The sequence below is a fragment of the Eptesicus fuscus genome, chromosome 15 (assembly GCF_027574615.1).
Source record: "Eptesicus fuscus isolate TK198812 chromosome 15, DD_ASM_mEF_20220401, whole genome shotgun sequence".
NCBI lineage: Eukaryota > Metazoa > Chordata > Mammalia > Chiroptera > Vespertilionidae > Eptesicus > Eptesicus fuscus.
The window spans coordinates 6,340,685-6,360,356 of NC_072487.1; the positions used below are offsets into that span (position 1 = coordinate 6,340,685).

General features: G+C 41.8%; 1 protein-coding gene across 4 annotated transcripts in view; it reads right to left on the bottom strand.

The window, feature by feature from the left end:
• FANCC (FA complementation group C) overlaps positions 1-19,672 on the bottom strand; it is a 175,844-nt gene that overhangs the window by 72,844 nt on the left and 83,328 nt on the right. For all 4 annotated transcript variants that reach the window (XM_054727385.1, XM_054727386.1, XM_054727384.1 and 1 more), the window contains exons 5-6: positions 5,245-5,358; positions 4,312-4,376 (exon numbers count right to left, since the gene is read on the bottom strand). In XM_054727385.1, coding sequence (XP_054583360.1) covers positions 4,312-4,376; positions 5,245-5,358 — 179 coding nt within the window. The remainder of the gene's footprint in view (positions 1-4,311; positions 4,377-5,244; positions 5,359-19,672) is intronic.

The following is a 19,672-nucleotide window of genomic DNA, read 5'->3' on the forward strand; positions in this document are numbered from 1 at the left end:
AGATTTTTAATAAATTATTGAGTTGGACAACAATCATCATCATCTACTTTTAGAACATTTCCATCTTCTGTGTTCATTTGTAGGAAATCCCTGTTCTTACCTCTAGCCACAGGCAACAACTAATATATATATATATACTAGAGGCCCGGTGCACAAAATTCGTGCATGGAGGGGGGTTGTCCCTCAGCCCAGCCTGTAAGTACCTTCTCCAATATGGGACCCTTCAAGGGATGTCCGACTGCCCGTTTAGGCCCGATCCTACGATCGGGCCTAAACGGGCAGTCGGACATACCTCTCACAATCCAGGACTGCTGGCTCCCAACTGCTTGCCTGCCTGCCTTCCTGATTGCCCCTAACCGCTTCTGCCTGCCAGCCTGATCACCCCCTAACCACTCCGCTGCCAGCCTGTTTGCTCCCAACTTCCCTCCTCTGCCGGCCTGGTCACCTCTAACTGCCCTCTCTTGCAGGGTTTATCACCTCCAACTGCCCTCCCTTGCAGGCCTGGTCCTTCTCAACTGCCCTCCCTTGCAGGCTGGGTGCCTCCCAACTGCCCTCTCCTGCTAGCCATCTTGTGGTGGCCATCTTGTGTCCACATGGGGGCAGGATCTTTGACCACATGGGGGCAGCTATATTGTGTGTTGCAGTGATGATCAATCTGTATATTACTCTTTTATTAGATAGGACAGAGGCCTGGTACAGGGGTGGGGGGCCAGCTGGTTTGCCCTGAAGGGTGTCCCGGATCAGGTGGGGGTTCCCTTGGGGCATGGGGCGGCCTGAGCGAGGGGCCTGTGGTGGTTTGCAGGCTGGCCACGCCCCCTGGCAACCCAAGCGGAGGCCCTGGTATCTGGAATTTATTTTCCTTCTACAATTGAAACTTTGTAGCCTGGAGCGGAGCCAAGCCTGGGCTCCCTCCGAGGCCGGCAGCCATTTGTGTTGGGGTTATAATTGAAGCTTTGTTGCCTTAAGCGGGTGGGCCCGGCCAGGGTGTGCAGAGAGCTTTGCTTCCCCTGTTGCCGGCGGCAACCCTGGCCTGCTCTCTCAAGCTCCATTCTGCCGCCATTTGTTTGAATTTGTTTACCTTCTATAATTGAAACTTTGTAGCTTGAGTGTAGGCTTAGGCCTGGCCAGGACAGGCGGAAAGCTTGGCTTCCTGTTACCTAGGAAACCTTGCTCTCTGTGGCTGTAGCCATCTTGGTTTGGGTTAATTTGCATGCTCGCTCTGATTGGATGGTGGGTGTGGCTTGTGGGCGTGGCTTGTGGGTGTGTCGGAGGTATGGTCAATTTGCATATTTGTCTATTATTAGGTAGGATTTGCATATTCTGGACATTTTATAAAAAAATGGAATCATACAATGTGTGTTCTTTTATGACTGACTTCTTTCACTAAGCATGTTTTTGAGGTTCACACATGCTGCAGCATGAATCAGTAGCTTGTTCCTTTTTCTTAGGAATAATATTCTATTGTATGCACATACCATACTTTTTTTACCCAACCATAAGTTGATGGATATTTGGGTTGCTTCCACTTTTTGTCTATTATGAACAATGCTGCTATAAACATTTATATACCAGTATTCATGTTCTTGAAATAAGCCATTTGTATACATTTTTTGGTGACATGTATTCCAATCTTTTGCCAATTTTTAAACTGGGTTATTTGTCTTATTACTGGATTCTTTATATATTCTGAGTTTGAGCCCTTTATCAGATGTACAATTTCATAATACTTTCTGCTTATGACTTGTTTTTTCATTTTTTTCAGTGGTGGTAACATAATTTTTTATTTGTTTACCCATTCCCTTGTCAATGGTCCTTTGGACTGTTTTTGGTTTTGAACTATTACAACTAAAACAGCTATGAATATTTATACAGAAATATTTGTGAATACCTATGTTTTCACTTGTCATGAGTAAAAACTCAGAAATGGAATTGGTGGGTCATATGGTAAGTTTATGTTTAACTTTATATTAAACTGCCACACTGTTTACAAAAATGTTTATATTATGTACATTCTCCCAAACAGTTTATGAAAGATCTGGTAATTTCATATCCTTTCTAACACATGCTAATGTGTCTTACATTTTAATCATTTGAGGGAGTTTATAGTTGGCATCACATTTGTTTTTTTTCTTTAAATTTCTTTTATTGCAATAAAGCATACGTAATAGTTATTATTTTAACCATTTGTAAGTGGTAACCATTCAGTGGCATTAAATACATTCACAAACTGTGTACCCATCACCACAATCTACACCCCCCACAAAAACTATGTACCCATTAAGCAATCACTCCACTCCCTCTAGACACTTATAACCTACTAGAGGCCCGATGAATGAAATTCAAGGGCCTTGGCCGGCCTCCTCTGCCTCAGCCCCCGGCCGCCACAGCTTTGTCTAGAAGGAAGGACGTCTGATCTAATTAGCATATTACTCTTTTATTATTACAGATAGTCTGCTTTCTGTCTCTATGAATTTGCCTATTCTAGGTACCTCATATAAGTGGAATCATACAATATCTGTCCTTCTGTGTCTGGCTTAGTTCACTAAGCATGATGTTTTCAAAGTCTATCCATGTTCTTGCACATACACAATTTTTATTCCTTTTTATGGCTGAATAGTATTGTAATGTATTTGTAAACCACATTTTGTTTCTCTGTTCATCTGTTGATAGGCACTTGGGTTACTATGAACTTGGTGTACAGATATCTGAGCCCCTACTTTCATTTCTTTTGAATATGTACCTAGGAGTAGAATTGTTGGGTCTTATGGTCATTCTGCATTTAACTTTAAAAAAGTATATATTTTTATTGATTTCAAAGAGGGAGGGAGGGAGGGAGGGAGAGAGAGGGGGGGGAGAGAGAGAGAGAGAGAGAGAGAGAGAGAGAGAGAGAGAGAGAGAGATCAATGATAAGAGAATCACTGATTGGCTGCCTCCTGCATGCCCCACACTGGGGATTCGAGCCCGCAACCTGAGCATCCAGGCAAGTGCCCTAACCAGGAATCGAACCGTGACCTCCTAGTTCATAGGTCAACGCTCAACTACTAAGCCATGCCAGCTGGGCTGTATTTAATTTTTTGAGGAACTGCCAAACTGTTTTCCACAGTGGCTGTACCTTTTTCCATTCCCACCTGCAATGCACAAGGGTTCTATCTGCTCTATACTAGTATTTTCACCAAGATCTGTTAGTTTTCATTTTTGTTTGTGTTTTTAAATTACAGCTATCCTAGTAGGTGTGATGTGGTATCCCATTGTGATTTCGATAGGCATTTCCCTAATAATTACTGATGTTGAGCATCTTTTCATGTGTTTATTGGCCTGTTGTACAAATTCCTGGGAGAAATGTCTAGTCAAGTCTCTTGGCCATTTTTTTATATTTAATTTTCTGTTATTGAGTTTTAGGAATTTTTATACATTCTGGGTGTATGATTTCAGATATATGATTTCCATGCTACTTATTCAGTTGGTTGTCTTTTTGCTTTCTTGATAACATCCTATGATTCATAGTTCTTAATTTGAATGAAGTCTGATTTATCTAGCTTTTTTACTGTTGTGCTTTTGATGTCATATCCAAAAAATCACTGCCAAATCCAATGTAATAAAGATTTCCTCATGTTTTTGCCTAAGAATTTTATAGTTTAAGGGTTAGATGCAAAGGATTTCTAAGTCTGAGAGCAAACACCATACCTGATAGAGCTTTCACTGGCAATAGCTTTACAAAAAAAAATCACAATGTGCTTTGGTCACTAGATTCGTTTAGTGAATGACTTGTTAAAAATAAAATGCTCACCAGTGAAAACAACTTTGAATTCTTCCTCATAGTGAAGAAACATTTTATAATGTGATTAACTGCTATTTAATTTGACTCTTTGATTTGTTTAGTCTAAATGTTAGAATATTGTTTCTTAAAATAGTCATATAAGTCATATGTGCACATCAAGTATCTGCTGCCTTGTAAACATCCTGGTTGTGTGTGTGTGTGTGTGTGTGTGTGTGTGTGTAAATGACATGCACACACGGAGCTGAGCACTTGTTCTGTGTTCCCTACTGTATATGGAGGGCTTTTTACTCCATGGGAGCATGTGACACATTGCACGATTTATTGCCTTATGAAAGTTGAGAACAGGGATTAAAAGAGAAAGTTTGATAAAGTTTACCCATTTTCCATGTATTCAACTAAAATAATCTTTTCACAATAGATATAACTATAACTATAACTATGAACATGCATTTCCTAAGAATTATAACTTTTTCTCTCATAACCAAACATACATTTTGAAACTTGAGAAGAGGGCTGTTAAGTTCCACACCTACCGCCTCTGAGTGTTAAATCCATTAAGATGATTCTCTCTGAGTTCAGACACTAATGATAAAACCATCTGTAAAACAAAATCAGTTGCAGGTTAACTCGCACTGCAAACAGGATGACGTCAGTTCTGTTTTCCTGGTGTGAGTGGTATTTCCGTTGAGATTCCCTACCCTCTTCCACCAGCTCTCTCCTTGTACTTTGTCAAAGTGAAAAGAGGCAATGCCAACTTATTTACTAATAATTTGGATTTTATGTTTACTGCCTGTTATTCTGAATTCCTACTTAAGCAAATGAACAACAGACAGATCACTAATTACCTAAGAATTAAAACCGAACCCATTACAAATAACACAGTGTTAGAGTTACTTTATTTTTCTTTCTTAGTCTTTATTTTTTATTCGTGTATAAAGCGTCCAAAAGACCAGAATAGTTAAACATTGAAAAATATAACAATTTTTAGAAGAGCTATGTTAAGATCAAAATTAAAATTTCTTCAATCTAGCTAAAAGTTAAGGCAGAAGAATACATAGCTTTAATATAGTAGTATTTACAAGGTTGTAATTACATTTTTTGCTTTAACACAAAATTCCTATCATGCCATTTTTAAATACAAAATTTGTCTAACAATGAAAGGCTGTATTTACATTGGTTAACCAATTTCTTCTCCTAAAAGTCTTTGAGAGGATAAATGAAATGTGTTAAGAGACAGAGAAGTTGGTTGATTTAGAATAACCTCTCCTGGCTTCCTTCTTCTTTCCCATAACCTCCCATCTCACATTTCTTCCTTACATGGCCGTAAGTCCACCCAACGTAAGAAGAGATAAACATAGAAAAGTTAAACATCTCTTCTGGAGAAGTGAAATACTTCTATTTATTCTTTTTGCTGATGATATATTAACCAATGAAAATTTTAATACTAATAAATTAAAAATACTTACATTTTTTAGCAAACCAGGATAATAATCTGCAGGTGCATACCCAAGACTTTGAGTAAAAAGACCAATTTCTTTTATATCAAATCTGAATGCTGCAAGTATATGAGATAACAACCCCTACAAACATAAACAGAAAGAGAAAAAAGTTCTTAAATGTGAATGCAAGTGCCTCTTATGTTTAATACCTAGAGTCCGGGTCATTTGTAAATGAGTAATCTTAATGTGCCCATATATTCAGTTCACTTTGATTTAATGTATAAAGAAGAAATAGCCCGGCCAGCATGGCTCAGTTCAATTTCCAGTCAGGGCACATGCCTGGGTTGAGGGCTCGATCCCCAGTAGGGGGCGTGCAGAAGGCAGGAAATCAAGGGTTCTCTTTCATCATTGATGTTTCTATCTCTCTCCCTTCCTTTCTGAAATCAATAAAACCATTAATAAAAAGAAGAAATAAGTTAGTAATAAAAGTATTAAATTCAAAGTCAATTTTAAAAAATGTTAACAGTGAAACAAAAATATATAAAGAACAGTGCTTTAACCATATTAAAAGAATGTATTGGTTTTAAATTCAGCAAAATATTTTTATCAGAATAGAAGATAATCAAATGACAAAAAACACATTAATCACTAGGAAAAGGAAAGATTATGTGAAAAAATAGTGCAGATAAAACTATTTGAAAAAAATTAGATTCCTACCTAATGCTACTCATCAAAATATACTTGAATTTAACATAAATCCAAGAGATCAATGTAAAAATGAAATAAAATAATAAACAAGAAGAAAATATAAGTACTTTTCACATGTCTAAATGGGAAGAACTTTGTAAACTGAAAATCAAGGAAGCAAATAATTGATTATTCTAAATAAAAATAAAACCTTTTGTTTTTCATAAAATAAGTACAAACCCCGAAGACTATTGACTACAAATAATACAGATCATATGTAAAGTAATGTGCAAAATACCAAATGACAAACACTGAGTATAAGATGAGTATAAACAGGTAATTCTTAAGAGAAAATACAAATGCCCAAGAAACACATGAATAAATGTTCACCCTCATAATCAAAATGGGTAAATTTAAGTATCAACATACCAACATTTACTTTTTCACCTAATAAATTAAAGATTTTACAGATATGAATACCTAATTAATACTAATCTGAAGCAAGTACTCTGTGTGAGCCATGGGAAGAATGTAAATGAGCATCCACAGGTCAGCTCTGCCGCGGACCACACTGAGGCCCCCACAGGGAGCAGAGCAGGCGGAGCACAGGCTACGGTACACCCGCAAGCTTGGGCTGCCAGGGCTATGTCTGCCCAGAGGTTGGTAACCTGGACAAAGATGCCTTATAGATTGATAGAATGCCTGCCTTACAGAAATCAACTTGAGGCTATATTATAAGGCTTTAAAAGCATTCAGAACTTTTAATATATCTGGCTTACATTTAAGGAAATAAATCCAAATATGACAATGGGATTATGCTCAAAGATGTTCATTACAGTATTATTTCTCATTAGTAATGTCTAACAGCAGGGAATGATTAATTTAGTGTCTCACACAGCAGCTCATTGTATAAGCCATTAAAATGTTTATGAAAAATTTATAACAGCATTTTAAATGCTTATATTATCATGTGAAATGAAGAAAGGAAGATGTAAAATTTTATACACAGAAAAGATCACATCAATATAAAAATAATCCATACATGAGAATGAAAAAATAATGAAAGAAAGTATCACCAAATGTTAACAGTCTCTAGGGTGGTGCTATATATTTTTTCTTCTTTCTACTTTAATACACTTTCCAGTTTCCTATATGTGAATGTACTGCTTTTATAATCAAGAAAAAATAATTACTTTTTGAAAAAGCGTATTTGAAAACATTTTCTTTCTTTTTTTTTTTTTACAACAAAAGAACCTTTCTTTAAAAATACTTTATAGACATGGGTGCTTGAAAAAGCTCTTTAGTTAATTGTGTATATAAATGAAAAAATTAATAACATTAGTATAACAGACCTAAACATGAACACACTGGCAAAACAAATGGACTTAAAACGGAAACGAATCTTAAAGCTCTGCTATTCTCTGTACGAATATTTACCTTCTGTTTTTCTTATTCTTTACAAGTGAGAAAGATTAGGTACCACTAGTATAAAGTTTCTTACATTAACGGCACACTTTAGAAATAGCCAACATGACAAACCTCACTCGTGCTTGCTGTTTAACTCCACACCGATGCCCAGAGCGAGGCTCTTCGTCCTCAGCTCCCCAGCATCAGCTCTCCGGCCCCACCCAGGCCAAGAATGCTCAGTCACAAATGAGGAGAACCTGAGAGAGAACTGCTTCTACCTCCACATTCTTTATTAGTTAAAGGCAGGGAAGAACTGAGAAAGGGAGAGAGAGAAGTACAATGCTATTTTATAGAAAACATTTTTCTTCCTTTCCCCCCTGAAACCTAGTGGTCACAATACTGAGGACAAGCTCCTGGTCACCGTTCTTGCTGCCTTTTCCAGAGAGGGCACTTGCTAGGGGCAGGAGGTCTAGGCCAGGTCAGAACCCACCAAAGAGAAAGACAGAAACCACCCCCTCCAGGGGAGGCCCCGACCCCTGTAGCCGGCGTGGACCGGAGGCGGGGACACCTGGATGACCCAGCGCAGGCCTGGATCGGGGACACTGTGTCTTCTGCCAGAGATAGCATTCAGGCTGAGAACTGGGACTGATGGGACATTTTCTTCTTTAACAGCTTTATTGAGATATAACTCATATACCATAAAATTCTCCCATTTTAAAGTGTACAACCCAGTGGTTTTCAGTATATTCCCAGGGGAAATCGTCATTTTACATTTTTTAAGTCCTGCACTGCATTTTATGAGTACATACTACAAGATAAAACGAATATGTGCATATAAATGTGAGCTCACACACAAATAGGCATGCAGACAGTCACATCAAGGGAAGAGCATCATCGCATCAATGACAGGCCCCACAAGACCAGGACAACACACACACACACACACACACACACACACACACACACACCAGCAAGGCCCAGGGCGAGCATCACTAATCTGTTGTCCTGAACGCCTTTCAATTTTATCATAAACTATTTCACCTTTTCATAATGATGTAAATTAAAATGACAAATGTTGCCTCCCATTAAACGTAATCATGCATTAGAAACACCCAGAAGGCCTCTGTGCCGCCTCTCCCTCCCCACAATTCTGAGGAGTCTCCCCGGAGGAAAGGTCCCCTCTAGACCTGGCATGCACCCTCCCGTGTAGATTGCGGTACTTCCTCCGTGACCTCAGAATTGCTCAATATCCTCAAAACAGAACTCCAGGCAACATTACTGAGTAGCACAGGTTGAAACTGCTGTCCCTAAATGAGATCCCGTCTACTGTTTTCAAATTAGAAAAGATCACAGTAGGTTAAAAAAGTAGCTTTGAAATATTACTACTCAGTGGAAGATATTATGATTAAAATGTTTCCTGCATATATAAATTTCCATGTGTAGTATAATTTACAAAAAATGCATCCTGGAGAGGGAGAAAAACAGGAAATTTACAGCGTTAAAGTGAACTTACAAAGTCTAGGATAATGACGAGGCTCCTCGTCAGCATGGGAAAGGCTGGGTGGAAGCCACTGCATGTTAACTGTTCTTTTTCCTTCCAGTTCAAAGATGTCCTTTATGAAAACGGAAAGCAAACAGGAGCTGACGACATGTCGCCCAGGAGAGCTCATTGCTCAGTTATTTTCAAACACCAAGTGCAGTCTGGGTGAGAGCAAGCAGTGTGGTGAGGGCGGCAGAGCCAGGAGAGGTAAATGGCAGCCAGGGGTCATCCTTACTGGAGGATTTGCCTAGTTTACCACAGCAGGAAGCACAGGTGGTGCACTCAGCAAGGGGCGACTGGGGCCTGACCCCTGTGTGGGGGGCAATGCAGGTGTTGTGGTAAAGGAACGACCAGCCAGGCCTGGTCTGTCATATGCCACACATCCATGTGTAGGTACCCACACCAGACCAGGCAGGGGAGGGAGGAGGCTGAGCTTGATTTGAAAACTTGGCGGCTGCTGGCTCAGTCAGGGGTCGTTTGGGTCATTCTGGTGCTAGATGGAGGGAGGATGGAACTGGATGGGATTAGCCTTCTGCCACCAGGCATTCTATTTAAAAAAAACACTTAAAACTGCTCAGGAAGCTGTTCAAAGCACGTTACAAATAGCAACTCATTTAATCCCCACAGCCCAGAGGGTGGGTACTATTACTGAATCTGTTATAGATGAGCAAACTGGGACACACAGAGTTTACGTGACATGCCAAGACTGGTTACTTACTACTCTAAACCACCTTAAAAGGAACCTCCCTGCATCCTCTCTGCAGGAGGCAACTGAATGCCCCACCCCCGCCTTGTTTTAAACAATGCAAATCTAATGGGTCCTCAGCTTAAGGCCCTTTGGGGGCCCTTTAAGGCTCCCAATTATTCTTAGATGAAGCCCACACTAGTTCCCAAAGCCCTACCTGGGGCTGACTTTTCCTTGCAGCTGTGTGAGGCCCCTGAGGGCCACAGGTCTCCTGCCACTCAGGGCTTCAGTCTGGTCTAGTCCCTCTGCAGGGAGAGCTCTCAGGCCCTGCATCCCGTAAGTGTGGCTGCTTGAGGGAATTCTAACAGTTATGACTACTAAAATGTACTGAGTGCTCACTTTTGTGTGAAGCACTGTGCTAAGTGTTCTAAGTATGGCACCTCCCTTAAAATTCAGTTTTTAATAAAATTCAATTAAGCAAAGTTTCAATTAAGCCACCTGTAAAAGATGGCTGCATCATAATTTACATGACTGACCCTTAACAAATTAAAGCACAAAGTACTACAGACTCAGCTGGGATGAAGGTAATGTAGTGTGTGTACAATAGGCGGAAACCTGGGTCAGTGCAGACTGTGGGTCTCAGAAAACCACGCCAAGGCTTTCGCCTGAGCCTCCAAGAGGCACTCACATCCCGCGCCTCGGGACCAATGCAAGCGGCGGGGGCTTCCCACAACTGCATGAATTACTTCGGTAGCCATGCCAATGAAAGTTAAAAAAAAGGAAGAACCCCAAACCCAGGACATTCAACAGATTTAGAAGGTGTGATTAGGGAGTGTAAATAATTTCTGAGTCATGTTTAACATAGCCATAAACAGTTCCCTAGGGAGTATCCACAACACCTGCATTAGACAAGCTAACCGTAACACTTAAGGTCTTGGAAACATAAAAATAACTTAATTAGCAGACCTGTCCTGGCCCAAATTTCCAAAATGATATTGTTAGAACGGATTTTTAAAACACTGAATATTACAAAAATTAGTTCCCCAGCCCACCTCCTGCCCTGTTAAAAAACAACCAACCTCCACCACAATGCTCAGTGTTGGCAGGAAGGTGGTGAGAGGGGCACTCTTGCTGCCGGGAGCTCACATTTGTGAAGCTTTTCTAGGAACTCACTTATGACTGTAGCCAAAGCAGGAAAATTGTATCCTTTTATTCAGTAACTTAATTTCCAATAATACATCCTAAGGAAAGATTTAATTCATAGCAGCATTACTTGTAACAGTGAAAAACTAGAAGAACTAAAGTGCCCAACAACATTGGATTGGTTGAATTCATTATGCTTTATCCAACATTGTGAATCATGTTGTAAAAAACATTTAATAACACAGGAAAATACAATGCAACATTCGTTTGAAACCTAAGGTGTAAAACTATATGGTCTATGTGATTTTAATTTTGTATGCACAAAAAAATATTGGAAAGAAACTTTACAACTAGTTAGCATAGATTATTTCTAGGAGTAATTTAAAATGTCTTCTTCAAAATACCTGTATTTCCAAAGTTTCTACAATTACCATATCTTACTTTTATCATAAAATAATGTTTTGTAAAACGAAATGACTTGCTTTAATTTATGTTTCCCCTCTCCCCCCCATAATTCCCTAATACAAATTGCTATGGAGGGCCATACGAGTTTTATCCCTGGGTAAAATAAGCATGGGTTCTAGGAAAGAACATATTGAGACTTGGCTACGGTTAGATAATTTCAAAATAGACACCTCAAACTTTAGACTTCCAAATCTCTCTTTTAAAGTAAACTTAAAGGGGGAGAGGAGGTAAGAAGAGGTGGAGGAGGGTATGGGGGGATAAGTGAGGATGGGAGACTTGAATTGGGGTGGGAGACTGCGGACACACAATACATCCTAAGGAAAGATTTAGTGTACAATACAGTGTACAAATGATGTGTTCTGGAACTGCGCACCTGCAACCTGTATAATTTTGTTAACTAATGTCACCTTAATAAAATTCAATATAAAGGAAAAAACAAAAAAACCTTAAAAATTGATAAGCACTTACTGCCAATAATAACATTTTTACTGCCATCTAGTGGCAAACAGCCTAAACACAAAACCATTAAATATTCTGTAAGCATTGGCTTTTGGACAAAAATTAATTCCTACAGTCATATAATAGATTTTATGCTAAATGCTGACAGAGCAAACTTGGGGACACTCTACTTCAATTCCCTCACTTTACTGATGAGGAACTGGGGTTCTGAATACATGAATCAATAACCACAAAAAGCAAGTAGGTGTAAATGAACTTCAAGGGCATAAAGAAACATGCAAATATATCACCCTGACTTGTGATCTAAAATCCTTCAAGGATGGAAAGGTGCGGGGACCAATACAACTCTATGTAAAACATCTTAAGCCTAATTTTGATTCATGTAGGAATTTTGAGAACTCTGCTAATGTTTGAAAAGTCATTTAAAAATGCTTATACCATGAAGGTGAACTTTCAAGGAGAGAGGTCTTAAATAAATCAGGGGAAACCGCTGCCTTGCTTTCAGGTGTTCTTTTTTGTCCCCGCCGCACTGTATCTGCTCCATCTTGTGCCGGAAGCACACTCACAGGCAGCTGGGAAAGCTGGAGCAGGGAGCGGCTGTGGTTTGGCACAGGGTCTGGGTGTGGAATAAAGGCTGTGCTTTTGCTCAGGCAAAGGACTAGGAGAGCCAAACTGTGGTCAATATTCTTGAACTGAGACCGAGCGCATATTTTGTGCTTCTCCAAACAATATCTTCAGCTAATCATTAAAGTCTTTTAGAACTGCCACCACTTTGGTGTCTACTGTATCTATCTCTTTATACATAATATAAAGCGATGTTGTCTGTAAACAAGATCGCTTGTTCATTCATTCAACAAACATGAGTTGATCTGTATTTAAGCTATTGGAGCAAGAACCCCTACAATATGATGAAGGAAGAGAGTGATGGAAACAGCCATAATGTAAGACAGAATGTAGTAAGTGCTATAATGAGGGGTAAGACAATCACTGTGAGAGCAGAGGAAGTAATGATTAATTCCAACTGTAGGGTTTCAGAGTGCTTCCAAGGATGACTTCTGAGCTGATCCTGACAGCTGGGGAAGGAGAGAAAAAGTGAGGGAAGCGAGTACAGGAAAGAGAAAAGGAGTGTGTGCCTGATGTTGGCTGGGATGGACAGAGAGAGAAAAGCCTCAGAGGCAGTGGGAAAGGGGCCATGGTGATCAAGCAAAGACATGGAAAATGCTCCTGTCGCCCAACTAATCCAAGCCTTTACTGGACTGGATAGAGAAGATGAAGTAAATACCAGTACATACAATGGAACACTTGGCCCAAGCACAGCCTGCTTCTACAGGCTGTCAGCCTACCTTCAAACTCTCCCAGTCTTTCCCTTTGAGCCTGTGATTTGGTGACATCAGACTCCCTGGTAGTCACCAAATCCATCTATCCCTTTCTCACCTCCATACCATCTCCCCCTCCCCCAGAAATCCAACAACCCCACCCTTCTCTAGCTGCCAAAAGTACACCTATCTTCCAAAATCCATCTTTCTCCAAGTCTCCTGTTCAGTTCCCGACTGGTTGAGATGAGGCAGTGTTCTCCTGAAATCTCTATGGCATCCTATTTGTATTTCTCTAACAGTACCTTCCAAGGTCTGCCATGTGCTATAGTTACAAGTCTCATCATTCTATTTATTAGCCCACAGGCTCTCCAAGGGAGGGGCTGTCTTTAGAGCAACTATTAAGTAGCCCATGGCATTTCACATAATAGGTGTTCAATAAACACTAGACAATCGAGCTCAACAGAATGGGTTGCTCATTTATAGTTACTAAACAATATAATTACTGCCGATTACTTTGTGGCCTTGGTATAGTATAAAATGATAAATTTTCCTTTTCACAATGTGCTTTCTTAAGTTTCAATCCATAAAATACCCACAGAATACTGGAAAAAACATGACATTACTATGTACTATTATTTCAAAGAGTTTTACTTAATTTGGTAAAACTGACTGGAACTTGGCAGCTGATTTGGATGTAATTTCATTGAACAATATGTGCTTTAGTGCTACTCAGCTTGTGCCGACATATGGGGACACCACAGAATCAGAGCACTCACAAGGGACAAGAGAAGCAGTGGCAAGAACCATCTTGCTGAAGGGGCACCGGAAAATTACAGTCTCCGCTATACATAAACAATCAGTCTTCGTGTACTAAAATAAAAATTATAATACATACTAGTGGCCTGGTGCACAAATTCGTGCACGCTGAAAGGAAATTAATTAGAAGAAATATTTTAATATCGCTATTCGCCTTTTCTCTATAATAGAAGTATCAACCAAATTCACAATCGACAATGACAGATGGAAACACATGCGTGCGACCTGAGCCAGCTTTATATATATATAGATAAAGATTGCTTTACCTGCTTTCTGATTTAGCTAAAATTTTTCCAGCCCAGTGAAGCACCCCAACTTCTCTTTCAGGTAATTGTCAGCGACACAGCAGTAAATATCAACACAAAGCAGATTATTATTGTAGATCACGCAGGGAGAACAAGGAGTAAAATATTTAACTGCAGCAGTGTTTGACTATATTCTGCACAGTGAGAAAACCTGGAGTCATTTTCAAGGTCCACCATTTCTTACTTCTTTTTAGTTGGGTCAAGTTTCTAAACTTTCTAAATCTCCATCTTCCAGCTAATGAAAAGAAAATAGGATTCCACCACGTCTCCTATCTACCTACTCCAGGACTTCTGTGAGGATCAAGTGAGATGAGGCATAGGAAAACGCTTCACAGACACTTGGTTACAGTGTAAAAAGTTTGCACCTGGCTATAAAGCAAGTTGTGTTCCTCCGCTGAAGAAACTCCAAGGAGGGAGAGAGTCAAAATGGCAGCAGAACAGATGGACTTGTCCCAAGCTTTGTCCCAAAGCACATAGAACAAGCAACTAAATTGAATAACATCCAGCCCGAATTGGCAAAGTAGACACAGCTGGTGAGACAATCTGCGGCCGGGAAGGGCAGAGGACGCCTGGAGAACGGTAAAATGAGGGATCTGGGCTGGAGAGAACTGCGAGCCCTCCGAGCCTGGAGGGTCAGAGGGAAACCGCACGGCACTGAGGCTGGTCCCTTGGGACAGGCATAGTGTGCGACTGTGGAAAGGAAGTCTGCAGTACTGCTGTTGGCAGGGGATTCTAGATCTGGGTCCACAGTAACAAGAGACGGAGCCCAGAGGGGACATTCTGGATGGCTGCTCAGGCCGTGCCATGCCGGGAGGAGAGGGGCTTGCAGTGGCGCAGCTCTTTCCCCTCTTTTTGGTCTTGGCTTTTGTTCACTGAGCCTAGTTCCTAGGACCTTCCAAATATAGACACTCACACGTGGCTGAGGTGCAGGTGGTGGTATGAACCTGTGAAGTGTGGGGAGAGTCTGGGGAGAGGAGAGGGTCCAGGAGAGGTGGCCACGAGATTGGCGCTGAGTCATACCTGACTTGCAGGACCCAGGCAGCCATTTTCTCCTAAAGAGATAGTCCCTCCCTGCAGTTCTGGAGGCTAATTCCAGCAGGTCATAAATGCAAGAAGTTCATCAAAAGGTTGATGAACCTTGGGGCTTCAGCAGGGCCGAAAATCTGTTATTAAATAAAATCTGTTAAATAATAAAATCTGTTATTACCTGCTGCTAGAACAGCTGAGGGCAATTCCCCCAACCTGATAATTTTTTTACTGTTTAACCAAACTTTACCTTTGATATGTATATCTGCTTTGCTTTAGGGTAAAATCCTAATATATAAAAGCCTAAGCAACCGTCGCAACTGAAACAACCGAATGGATGACTGAACAGGCTGTGTGGGGCAACCAGGCCAGCAGGGGGGTTAGTGAGGGGCGACCAAACGACTAAGCAGCAGGCTGCATGGGGCAGCCAGGCCAGCGGGGTGGGGGGGGGAGGGCAGTTAGAGGTGACCAGGCCAGCAGGAGGGGGGCAGTGAGGGGCGATCAGGCTGGCGGGGGCGGGGGCGGGGGGGCAGTAGGGGGTGACCAGGCCAGCAGGTGGGGCAGTAAGGGGTGACCAGGCCGGGGGAGGCAGTTGGGGGCAACCAGGCCAGCAGGGGGGCAGTTAGGGGTGACCAGGCCATCAGGGGGGGCAGTTAGGGGTGATCAGGCAGGCAGGCAGGTGAGCAGTTAGGAGCCAGTGGACCTGGATTGTGAGAGGGATGTCCAACTACTGGTTTAGGCCCGATCCCGGTTTAGGCCTGATCCCTTTCCGACCAGCAATTGGACATCCCCCGAGGGGTCCCGGATTGGAGAGGGTGAAGGCTGGGCTGAGGGGATCCCCCCCATGCACGAATTTCATGCCCTGGGCCTCTAGTGTGTTAATAAAAAGCTAGGGGTCCAGACATTCAGGGAGCTTAGTCACCAGAACTAAGTTTCTGTCTGGCTTTCCCCCATGCCTTCCAAATTCATATTTCTTCTCTAGCCTCTTCATTCATTCATGTACAGCCCCTTTTCCAGATTCCTGAACCCTAGTAGATGCTGAGAAAGACCCCGGCATTTATGGTGCCCAAGATAAGGCTATCTGGAAAAAGATTCAATTTATTCAATTATTTTTGGCCAAAAAAATTAATCCTTGACCACATGTTTACTCTTCCCCAAGCTTTCAAAGAAGTAAGTACATGGTCTATTCAGTCCTTGGTCAGCAGAAATGCTACCATGTTGAATATGTGGCAGGTTCTTTTACCATATAAAATACTTGCACCCAAACACTGAATTAGTGACTTCCTTTTTTATGCTCCCATTGCATTTTTTTATACATTCGGTAAAACACTTATGTTACTATCCTGAAATTGTTTACTTAAGCAATATTAAAATTCCCAAATTAATTAAATCACCAGCCAGTGATTTACATTTTTCTAAACAACAACTTTTTTTTTTAAATATGTATTTTATTGATTCTTTACAGAGAGGAAGGGAGAGGGATAGAGAGTTAGAAACATCGATGAGAGAGAAACATCGATCAGCTGCTTCTTGCACACCCCCTACTGGGGATGTGCCCGCAACCAAGATACATGCCCTTGACCGGAATCGAACCCGGGACCCTTTTGTCTGCAGGCCGACGCTCTATCCACTGAGCCAAACCAGTCAGGGCAACAACAACTTTTCTTAATAACAAATCTTAAATTATTATTTCCCCATGCCAACATAGCAAGAAATGGTTAGACTTTTTAAGAAATGAAAACAGGCTTAGGACATATACCAGTACATTATTTCCTTCAAACACAAAGTGGCAGTCTAAATAAATGAACTGAAACAATGCCATGGAAACAAACAATGCCTAAATTCCAACCTGGAACTCAATAACTTGTTTCCAACAGCTAACAGTCTTGCTCCTTAGTCTTATTAGGGCATAACAGGGTCAATCTAATAGATGTGCAATTACCACAGTTCCTTTTATTTCAATCCAACATACAAACTATTAACCCGTTTCCAATTTTACAGACTCTGTATCTACTTAGCTTAAGTGGACAAAGTTTAATCCAGTAAACAATTTACCAATGAAGGTAAACTAACCATATAAAATATGTATTGAAAATCATTATTCCCCACCCTGGCCGGTGTGGCTCAGTTTGTTGACTATTGTCTCATGCACCAAAAGGTCACCAGTTTGATTCCGGGTCAGGGCACATACCCAGGCTGTAGGTTTGATCCCTGAGGGGTTGGGGTGCGTGCAGGAGGCAATTGATCAATGTTTTTCTCTCTCCTTCCCTCTACCATCCTCTCTCTAAAACAATAAAAACATTTAAAAAAATAAACATGTCCCCCCATTAGAAAACAAGATTCAGTAAGTGGTTAGTCACTGATTATTTTGTTGCTTTCATTGGCCACATTGAGATGTCTAAGAGTTCAAATATGATTTCAAATCAGGGAAGAAGTCAGAGTATAATTGTTTTTATCCTGAGAAAACTTGAAATCCCATCATTTGAAACAAGTGGATTTATTGCTGAACACTCTTTGGTAAAGGGGAGTGCTGAGAAAAAGTATTGATCAAGGCCCATCATGGGGCTGCTGAAATATCTTTAAGATAAGTAGGTTCAAACCAATCAAGTTTTCTCAGTCTCAGCACTATTAACATTTGGGGCCTGATGATTCTTTGGTGGGGGACTGCCCTGTGCACTCCTGGTCTCTACCCATCAGATACAAGTAACAACCCCCTCCAAGTTGTGACGATCAAAAATGTCTCCAGACAGTGCCAAGTCCCCTAAAAGCAAAACAGTCCTGGCTAAGAAGCTCTGGTTTAAACACATATCTGCTTCTGAAAATTAGTTTGCATTATAGTTTTGCCTCCGGTATAAAGATGAGTATTGGCAATATAAAGAAGACTTTTGTGACTGATATGGAAATAATTCCAGGAGACAATATTATGTGAAGAAATTAAGTTGCAGAAAAATACATCCTGCATAATTCCAGTGTAAAGCTGTTTTGACTGTTTAATTTTTCTTTTTCTTTTTTTTTTTGTGAGACTACATTTAAAGTATTATTTGTATAATTTTAAAAAAATAAAGGAAAAGAAAGCAAAAAGGTCATGGAACTTCAAAGTTAAACAGATTGTGATTTGAGTCCTAGCTACATGACCTTGGAGTAAAATTTTAACAGTGTTAGGCCTCCCAGTTCCCTCTTCCATAAAATCCTACCTAATAATAGACAAATATGCAAATTGACCGTACCTTCGCTATGCCTGTGATTGGCCAGGAGGCGTGGGGGGGCGGGACTCGGGGTGGCCGGGGTAGCTGATTGGGCTGGTGGGACGCTGAGCTCCCGTTGCCAGCGGCAGCGTGAGCTCAGCGTCTGGGCCATGGCTGTGCTGCGGCACAGAAGGGGCCTCTGGGGCAGTGAGCTCATGTCCCACCGCGGACCATCAAAAGCGGGGGAGCTGGGTGCCTGTCTGCTCAGGCACCAGGCCTTTCAGAAGCCTTCGCCACGCTGGAGGCTTCTAAAAGGCCTGGTGCACCAGCAGACAGGCACCCAGCTCCCCCCCCCTAAACGTGCATGATTCAATCATGCACTGGGCCTCTAGTCTTATATAATAAAAAGCTAATATGCAAATTGTCCCCACAGATGAGAGTTCAACTGACCAGGAGTTAGACGTGCGCTGACCACCAGGAGGCGGTGCAAAACATGGCAGGCATCAGCGATGCAGTGCTGGCAGCAGGCGGCAGTGGAGGCGCTGCCGGCCCCGATGAGAACAGGACCATGGCGGGATGATGGAACAGGTGAGCAGGCAGCGCCAGACCAAGGCGGGTGCGAGCAGAGGCCCTGATAGCCCCGCTGGTCACCCACAGAAGGCAACCAGTGGCGGGGGGCGGGGCCGGCGAGTGGGCGGCACCAGGCCTAGGCAGGTGTGAGTGGGGGCCCTGATCACCCTGCCGGTCGCCCCACAGATCGGCCCTGATTGCTGGCCAGGCCTAGGGACCCTACCTGTGCACGAATTTCATGCACCGGGCCTCTAGTATAGATGATAAAATTGATTTCATAGGTTTGTTACAAAATTAAATGAAACCCATACGTGGGAAGTAGCCAGTACGGTGTACTGGGAGCTCGTAGCACTTCCTTGATCATCAGTAGCTGCTATGTCTTAAGTCTCAGTTTGGGTAAGGATGGAATACAATCTGACAGCCAGGTAACCCTGTTCCTGGGCTCTGCGAACCTTTAACCTTCTCACTCTTCACTGTCCTGGTTGAGGTTCACCGCCTGCTCTCTGAATCATCACCAATGCCTGGTCTCCCATACGCTTATCTGACAGTGAGGGTATCGCCTCTAGGTTTACCATAATCAAATAACAGGTATAAAGAGACCAGGAGGAGCAATGCTGAAAAACTGGGTCACCTACCTTAGTGTTTCTCCTGATGTGATGTGGAGACACCTAAATCTGAATCATTGGGGTTCCTCTTACTGTGCAGACTGTCTGCTGAATCAAAGCCTCTGAGCATGAGACCTAGACTCTGTTTTTCCACCAGGACCACCACCCACCTCCCTGCACTGTGAAGTTTGAAGGTCACCACCTCAGCACCTGACCATGGCCCAAACACTATGTATATTTATCTCC